Source organism: Dermacentor silvarum, chromosome 3, assembly GCF_013339745.2.
Source record: "Dermacentor silvarum isolate Dsil-2018 chromosome 3, BIME_Dsil_1.4, whole genome shotgun sequence".
Lineage (NCBI taxonomy): Eukaryota > Metazoa > Arthropoda > Arachnida > Ixodida > Ixodidae > Dermacentor > Dermacentor silvarum.
The window spans coordinates 111,235,269-111,244,789 of NC_051156.1; the positions used below are offsets into that span (position 1 = coordinate 111,235,269).

The 9,521-nt window shown below is 40.0% G+C and overlaps 1 protein-coding gene across 1 annotated transcript; it reads right to left on the bottom strand.

The window, feature by feature from the left end:
• Positions 1-209: 209 nt before the first annotated feature.
• Positions 210-5,244, bottom strand: LOC125943943 (uncharacterized). Its single transcript, XM_049663529.1, has 3 exons — positions 5,137-5,244; positions 3,988-4,046; positions 210-1,051 (listed from the first exon to the last, which is right to left on the bottom strand). The coding sequence occupies exons 1-3, from the start codon at positions 5,186-5,188 to the stop codon at positions 632-634; spliced, it is 531 nt and encodes a 176-aa protein (XP_049519486.1). The 5' UTR covers positions 5,189-5,244; the 3' UTR covers positions 210-631.
• Between the last annotated feature and the right edge of the window lie 4,277 nt (positions 5,245-9,521).

A 9,521-nucleotide genomic window follows, 5' to 3' on the forward strand; every position in this document is an offset into this window, starting at 1 on the left:
TGACGTAAGTGTGCATACGGTATGTCCCAACGTAATATGGGAGGGAAGTTGCGTCCAGAACAAAACAAATGCCACCTCCGTTGTCTCTAGGGCAGCTACAAAAAATGTGAAAAATAAGAAGATTGCAAGATATTTATCCGATGTTTGAGGGGACTTGAGGATAATTATTTGATTCAATATTGATCTCTTTATTATTATTTCGTGGAGTGGCGTATCAGTTCGTTATTCTTGCTTTTTTTTTCTTCTGGAGGAATACGATGATGACAGAGGTCTGGTTCCTGAGTGCAAAATTAGCGTGTACTGTTGTGAAGCCGGGTTTGCGTGTAGCCGCAAAAGATTGCAGTCATGGTGACATGCCATCCGGTAGCAGGCAGGCCAAGTGTCAGAAGCACAAAAAAAACATAGGTATTTACCATTACCAGCATGTGGCATTCAAAAGAGAAAAAAATTCTACGTACGAACCGCTCGCTACTTGCCAGATTCTCTAGTATGATACAAGTCAGAAAGAAAAAAGGGATAACAGTATGGCATTTATTGACAGGAGCAATTGGTTTAACGCTTCCGCATGTCCCCAGAATGTTCCAATTCCTGTCCCGCTTTATTTCAGTATATCCTTCGCCACGTTTGCTGATTACATAGTCAATGTTGCGCTTTTGGTTGTCGACACCAGTAATCCTGTAGATTGTGCATATGTCGTGGCTGACGTCCCTATCTGAGCTGTCGAGCCACCTTTCGGAGACGCTGAAGCCGATACCAGCATTTCTTGCGTTTTAGTCGGGGTGTTTTCTGTACTCCTGACATCGGCTGAGTACTGCTGTGTAGCAGGTCTTGTCGACTTCGAGTTGTGCTGTGATGACACAGTGGAAGTAGTCGAAGACGCATGGGCGGCAGTAGTGGTTTCTTTTTCGTTTTCCTCTTTTTCATCACCCGGCTCCTCACTGTCTCCTCCGTAATTGTCTTCGACGTTGTCGTCGTTTCCATAGTCGTGTTCAAAATGACCGTAGTCCTTTGTTTGTAAAATCTTGCAAATCTTGTACCAGCTCAATAAAGTCTGGTGCCGAATGTATGCAAAAGAGAACGACAATTGACACAAAGGCATCGCCAGCTTCCTCTTACTATTGCACATGCAAGTTCAGATTCACACGCTGCCTTAAAGTGACACCTAAACGGAACGTTAAATTAGCTTAGTCGAACAAATTATTCTCTGAAACCAAATCCTTACTAATTTAGTGGTAAAAGGTTGATTGTAAGAGAAATTGGAAGCCAAAGTTTCATTTTATGAAGCTTCGCGCAGAACCTTAGCGCCGGTACGTCAGTGTTACCTGACTAATTTTCGTTTCGTCTTAGAGCCGTTTTGACTCAGTAATATAGTTGTAGAACTTGCCAAATCCAGGATTTGTCTCTTCTAGAACACAATGTAGTAGATCTTAATCAGTAAAAACAACTCAGTCAATGCAGATGTCGTCCACGTTTATGACGTCACGGCATGCTGCGTATATAGTCAACCGTCTTTCTTATTGAATCTCTTCTAGCTTACAAATAATTTTCTCAAGATAAGAGTTTTGGTATCGTAGAAGAGTAATTCATCTGACCTTTTCTTATGCGTTTTCCACTATTCATCATCTGCCTTTTTTGTTACGTAAGTGGCACCCTTTTCATATATAGATATGACTTGCCACCCAGGTAACGATGACCGTAATACATAGACAAAAAAAAAACATTTGCATCAACCTAGTGATATCGAACGTCACGTTGGCGGACTAGTTGCAATGAGCACTCCAGAAATAGAGCTTCTGGTTTAGCCACCACAATTCGTCTCACAAGGTGTCACACTTATATTGTTCCGTTAGTCACCCCCGTCCTTCTCCACTTGCCAAAAATCTAGAAAGGAAAATACTCATTTTTTGGGCAATGAACGTAGCGGCTCGCAAGACCTTAGGAAAGTGGTCATGGCGACCATTCTCTGTCTATTTCCGATCATCATGTTTACTTAGTCAATTTACTGGTATATACGCTAGTCTCAGTAGGATTTCTTTAAAGTAATAATTGGGACAAGCAGCCTTGAGTGGCTAAAATGCAAAGATGTGCATTTTCACTCCTTCTCGACAGAGAATCGAGAGAAGTATGTATATGCACACAAAAATGTATATATATATATATATATATATATATATATATCACATAAACTAGCAGTTAAATCTACAGAAGAAATGAAAACAACCTAATTTACCACAGCCAAAAAGTTTTTACCCAGCAAATCCTGCATCAGTTTGCGTAAAAACTTTTATAATATTGACACCAATTTAATTTCTTTTAAACTGCTTGTTTACATTATCTACACCTCTCAAAGGGTGGAAATTTTCATGGCAAGGTCAAGAATTTTCGAGGACTCAGTAGGTCAGTCCAACGCTGAGAAACATCCACACAAATGAGTTCCCATGCATGTGTCAGGACGTGCCAGGCCGTCTGAGTTTTCTGCGTGCGTGGGCAGCCGCACAGTCCTAATAAGCATGTGTTCTCATGCGCAGATAGTGGAGTAGAATTTATAATAAAGATATTTAGTTGTATTTGTCATAAGCAGATACGCGCTCATTCTAAATTACGTTGATAGAAAACTTGTTTCTATGCGGCATTTTGATGTAGGCTTCATTTCTGCCGTGGCTGGTGGCTGGCTTGACACCGAACTCAGCAATTCTTCCCTTAGTAGCGTTAAGCCCTTATATTTAGTTTGCAGATGTCAGCTATGAGGAACTTTTCGGCTATTTTGTAGTATGTTATTGCAATAGCAGTATAGGCAGACCTCACATACTTTGTAGCTATCTGTCAGACATAAAATATAGGCCCGTCCCGGAGGCAGTGCTGTGAAAATGTAAGTGCCAATCCCTGAGGCAGTGTAGTGAAATACAGCGTCTGAAAAAGCTAGATGTCACGAGGAAAGAATGTGAGAAACTTGCACGTGACGCACGCGGCAGACGTTTGAAAGAGGAACCTTGGCAATAGAGAAATAATAATGCAGTGCTGTCCTAATAGAGCACTGGATTGCTCTGCTGGAAGACAACGGTTTAATGCCACCATCGGCTACGCATTTCTTTATTTCATTATAGGCACACTTCAACTGTGTTGAATGTACCTAACAGAAATCTCAACTTGTGCGGAGCGTACGCGGTCACGTGACAGTGTGTACAAAATGCCAAAGGAGATACGAGGTATAGAAACATCACTTTTATAAAACAGATTGTGCAAGATAACTCTGGACGCACACACCAGCCGCTGTTGAGATGTCGAAATCATCATAACCTAAGTGCGCTGTCGCATAATTATAGAGTTTGCGGTGCTGTCTGCTGGCCTAGTTCTGTTTTGTGCATTGTATCAAGATGAATATTGATTTTTAAAGCGTAATCAAAGAAGTACAGGAAAGTTAACAATGACTGCTTTAATGTTTATCAGTTTATCATCTACAAATTTAGCAGCTTTCGCAACGCCGCTTAGTGCAAGACCGCCATGTGCGGAAGCCTGAAAAACCTCAGGAGTGATATGTAAAAGCTAATAAAGTTTACTGCTTGTCGCTGATTTTCTTGTCCCTTTGTGAAGTGTCTGTTTTTTTACATTTCAATAAAAGTAAGAAATAAAGTGGCGCAGTAAATGTTGCAAGGAAATTGAAGAATCATACTTCATCAAAACATACAGGTGGTACGCATATGTTTAGTTTTCAGACCTTGACCAACATCTGCACCCCTCCCCCCTTTTTTAGTGACTGAAACCGCTTTGTAAGGCGCAATCAATATGGTACATTTGAAGTGTATTTGGAGACTTTAGGCTTCTGTCTGTAATAAAACTAGAGAGCACATTTGGTCCTAGTAATGAAATATTTCTTTTTTACTTTATTTTTCATCATTGTAAGAAGCTCTTGAGAAACTATTGTCTTTAAAAGCTAAAATCCAGATACACGAACACTATCACGGTGGTATTAAATTATATGATCCTTACCGGGTAGCATCGAAATTCAGTCCGTTTCAAAAACCTGTTGTGAAGGCTGTGCGGGCATGCTGAAAAGAATATACAAAAAGAAGACATTAGCAGCGTGAGTTTATCAGGTCGAAACATAATGAGAAACGTGCCTAAAAAATCCATCTTCCCCCGTATGACGGTAGATATTTTGAAGAAAACGCAAGTGCAGCCTTGAGGTGTCCGCGGTTGAATCAATTAGTAGTACTAATTACGCAGCAAACAAAACAAAGAAACAAAAATTGGAAATATGACATCCTATAGAATGTTCATTTCGAAATCATTAGAATGCGGTCTTCGGCTTATTAGTTCATGCTATAAATGAGATTCTAGCGCAGCGAAACTAAGACGCAAAAAAAAAGAACAGACAGAAAGAGGCCCAACTCAGAAATCTTGCACGACATGTAGTAACTTACAATGTCGTGCAATATCACGTCGTGTCGTTGGTTGGCGTACTCTCTCTGTCCCTTCTTCTTTCCTCTTAGTTTTTATGTGCCAGAACGCCATTTCTATAAATCAGTAATTCGCGTCTTGGTTGTGGCTGGTATTTATACTAGCAAGAAATACTGCACTTACCTACCACCATGCGTTCGATATGACTGCAAGATACTAAAAGCGTAATAAAGGGCATCATAAATTGAACCAAATGTACATATGATATATGAGAATTCGAATGCCCGATGAAAACTTAGATAACAGGAAACATATTCAATAACTTTTGCACTTTAGATATTTGGTTGAAACATTCAGTTGAAACTTAAGTCCAACGTACTAAATAATGTAACAGTGGGAATACGAATTTTGTTTCTGATACATTTTTGCGGTATAAGGAGCGCCATCGCGCTTTAAGAAATTGTTCTCAGAGTGGCTTATTTTCTTTTTGGAATGCCAGCTTTCCCGGTAAACATCATATTTGTTTTATTATTGCGAAAGCGGGATTTAGCGTACCATGAAACAAAAGAAAATGTTCACTTTTTTCCATATTTGCTTCCATATTTGTGATTTCTTACGTTATTGGCGGGGAAACGTATGCACGCATCTCCTACGTAGATGGCGCTATTATCTTCACAAATATGAAGGAATAGCGTACCAGCGCCACAGCAGAGTAGCTAAACAGGAAGCAGTACATACCTGGCGCCAGGGCGGCAACGGCCAATACGAGCATAACATGAAGGGCACGCATGCTGAAAGTACGGATCTTTGGTTGAACCTTGGTCGAGTCAGAAGTTCACTTGACTGAAAGCAGAAAAATATCTGAAATGCGACAGCTGCGGCGTGCCCTTCTTATTTAAACGCCGACTGCGCGTCACAGAAGAAATTTCTGCATAGAAAGCACATATATTTCAAAAAAAAAACTTACGCTTTCGGCTGCAATCGTGTCAGACCGGAGATGAAAAAACAAAATCGTGCTGAAGTTTGGTTCTGGGCAGAAGGAATGTGACAGCAATAATTTTAAAGCGCGAAGTACCCACATGTCCTTGTGCATTGAAAGAAGCTGCGATGTCATGACTTGTTGTTCACTCGGCGCACCTCCATTTCTCGGATTGCTGAGCAGATGCTGACCCCTCTCCGGAAAGAAATGAAGCATATGGGACGCTAAATTAGGATATATGTCGTTTCCTATGCAAATACTTACACGCTTGGTCATTGGCGCATATGCCATTTTTCAGGAAGCACAGCTTCCTTTTACAAATTGCTTTGGCTGATTGCGTGTGATCCTTGCCTACTTTGTTGCCCATCCATTTGTTTCATTTATTGGTAAAATTAGTACATTTCAGGTCAACTCAGGCACAGAAAGTGTGAAGATGACAGTCCCAAAGTACTAGTCTGAAACGGGACCCTCAGTGAAGGTTACATATAAATAATACAAAGGTTAGCAACAGCAGGAACGATAGCACTAACCCATCAAGTCCGAAATTAGCTTGAGCATAAAGAATAAAGAAAATAAAGAAATGAATAAACACACACGCACAGACACACACATATATATAAATAAATATATATATATATATATATATATATATATATATATATATATATGTGTGTGTGTGTGTGTGCGTGTATAGAAACAAAATCCTAGTATTTGAACTAAAGGTGCACGAACATATGAAATTTAACAACATAGTATTTCATTAATAATTTATTACAATTAAAGCCACGTTAACTTTTAAATACATGTATAAATGATTCCTTATTAAGATGGCTCAGAGAGATGAAGATGACTTACGGCACTTAGTCAAAACCTGAGACAGGCAAATTATATTTACCAGCAAACCTGTTACAATTAGTATTTACTGAAATATTCCAATCGATGAAATTACTAGACAGATTGTTTGATATTTCTTATTATAGTAACACAAACAAGTTAATAATGGTCAAAATGTTGCTGCAACGAAGAAGGGCAGTAGCACTTCCGTCACGATAACAGTAAAATACAATCAGAAAAGCCTGGTTCTCCAAATGGTGAAGAAATCAAACATGAAACAGAAGTGTATTACCTCATGATTAGATGCCATAACTCATTTACTATCTATCCAAGCAAAGTAATGACAAAGAAAATGCGATGAGATCAGTATGAGCGTGCTTTAAGGAGCGCACGAATGCAGAACGCTGCCATCTCTTCAATGTGAGCAATATAATTAACGAGCTTCACATTACCATCGAGGTGAACACAAAGGAATGATAGAGTATTATGATGCTCGATAGTGAGGTTAACTTACATTGAGGCGATTAGAAAACCGGAAATTAGCAGAATAATGGCACCACTTTGACTCTACAAAGAATAGCTTTTAATCTAGTTGTGAGAGTGATAATACAAGTATCAGCAAAAGAAATAGTCGAATCGCCGAGATATAAAATGCCATGAGCTATGTTTATACGGTCAGGAAGATCATCGATGTAAGGCACAAAATTATTGGACCAAGTGACGAGCCTTGCGGCACTCCTTGAATAATTGTTCCCTAGCAGAGAAAAAGCTTGGTATGTATACCGTGTCCTGTCTGTTCAGTAAGGAACGTTTTATTAACTTTAGGACCGGACTTGAAATAACACGCACTTCGAGTTTGTTAGACAAGAAGATATGAATCATTGCGCCAACTGCTTTTGGGAAGTCGAAGAAAAATGAGCCAACCACACATCTTAAATAAAAAATTTTGAGGTCGCTTAAGCTTCGCCTTCAAAGAGGAACGCGATAGCATTCAAGGATCCCTGGCTGTTTATCAGGCTTCCCGGCAACTGCAGCTTTCTTTTTTCTCCAACTTCGCCTCCGCATGCGTTGGCCGAGGAGGAAAGCGCCATCTGGTTAATACATTTACAAGGAGCAAACCGTGGAGCGCCGTTGTATCAGCGGTAGAAATGCTGGAAAAGGGGTGAAACAACTTTAATCGCTCCACAACAGACGCGAGTAAACTCAAGGTCACCTGGCTAGGCCCACTCGGGGACCATCAATTCAAACCTGACGCGTAAGGTTACCGTGTAAAATATATTGCTTTTCTCGTATATGTAAATTCCAATTTGACGCTATAACCTCTGTGAGTTGTGGTTGCGTCGTACTTTACGATTTTGGTGATGCATTTTGCTTTGAGAATTTCGATTAGTTCACCCGCACCTCTGCGCCACGCGTGGGGCCTGCGTGGTCGGGGTGGTTCGGAATTATTGTTTCCACCACGGACGCCGGCGCTTACGCCGACACCGACGCCGACGCCGGATTTTATGCTAACGGAGCCCCTAACGCTATCGCGTTAATAGATTGTTTGATGAAGTCAGTTAGGGAAAGCAGGGTAACTTCAGTAGAGCGTCAAGCGCGAAAGATAAATTGACATGGCTTCAGTAAACAAAAAAATTGCAGGTATTTCTTTGAGCAAAATAACAATATTTTTTTGATAACTTTACTATTGGTGTCGCTGATAACTGAATCAACCAAAACAATGTTGTGTCGAAAGTCCCAATTGCAGCAAATATTCTGAGAATTAAACTAAGCACAAGTGCGTATCGACCAATCTACACTTGATAAAACAATAAAGTATAGAAAAACTATAAAACAATAAATGTTAGAAAAAGCAGATGGCAAAACTCATTTAAGAAGCTAGAACTACCATCTTGCACCAACGAAGAAAAAATGTTTGAGATGTTTCCTACAATTAAAGAGGAGACCAACTTGGCCTGTCAAAATTACATGGACATATGCACTAATCGAACTTAATGAATAACTGAATATTGCCTGTCGTAGGTTTTCGTGCATTGGAATAAGTGTCAACACGTCTCGCTATTCTGACATTATATCATTCAAGATAACACACCAGGCACGGAAACCTGACGTTACTGTTTTATGCTCTGCTCCCATTATAAGCACTATTTCGCATGTTTTATGTGCCCAAGTACATTCACTTTCTGTATACATAAAAAGAGCAAACGTGTTTCTCTTACCGTACTGATATTTGTGAAGGGGTGTTGTAACTTTTTTTAATAATAATATAATAGTCTTTATTTCTCTCTTTCCACAGAATACAGAATGAGAGCGGACGTAAGGGTAAAAGCCGCATCCAGCGGCTTGAGAGAACCCCATTACGCCCCACATGACAGTATGGTGAGGAAACAGCTTAGTTATGACAAACGCAGATAAATGCGGAAAACATTTGAATACATTCTGAATTTACGAAAGTACAAGGGCAAAAATACTTACAGTAGGGATCAGTAAGAAAATATACGTACAATATTGAGAACAGCCTTAGTGCGTTTGTTAACATTTGTGTCATTTAACAAACAATAACGCAACATGCGAAAAAAAACAGAATGAAACACCATCCTTTAGTTCAGGAGCGGCAAAACACTAATTACCTTTTTTTGGATAATTCTTCCAATGAGATGTTATTTCGTTCAAGTGTGTTAAGGTAACAGGGAAGTTTATAGGCGCTTGATTGAAATCGGTACACAGTCCGACAAAACGGTGTAGACCAAGCCGTGCAACGGCGTACATCGTACATGGGCACATGGCTTGAAGGTTGAATAGTGTTGAAATATCCTGTAAGTGTGGATAAAATACATTTCATGCCAGCTATGTTTTGTAATGTTAACAAAATGTTCACATTGCTCTGACATGGAGCAACCTCCGATGTGCCAGCACTATCGCTGAAGGCGGGAGATACGTGTTAAGACACCATATGGCCTATGAGGTCCGAAGATTTCGGACGCTATGGTAGATAGCTTGTACTGCTTGTAGTGTCGGACATGTAAAGTACAAATACAATGCGTTCCTACCTTCCATTGAGCTGCCTCTCGCAGTTTCCGGAGGCACACACAGATATAATCAGTTAAGTGCATTACGTATCTGAAATTCAAAGCGTAATGGAATAGCGCCCCGCGCGTAAACTACGCTATCACGCTATACTAAAACTCGCTTTCTGCAAAGGTCATTTGCGCAGCGGTAACGCTATTACCTTAACGCCACTCTTACGCTTACTTTAAAATAAAACTGTCAATTAATGCTGCATTTGTTTTACAGTTTGATTTATTTGTGT

Coding starts and splice junctions, on each gene's coding strand:
- LOC125943943 (XM_049663529.1), bottom strand. CDS start 5,188: ATGCGTGCCCTTCATGTTATGCTCGTATTGGCCGTTGCCGCCCTGGCG. Junction 4,047..5,136: donor CGTTGCCGCCCTGGCGCCAG/GTATGTACTGCT, acceptor TATTCTTTTCAG/CATGCCCGCACAGCCTTCAC. Junction 1,052..3,987: donor CTGAATTTCGATGCTACCCG/GTAAGGATCATA, acceptor ATTCGGCACCAG/ACTTTATTGAGCTGGTACAA.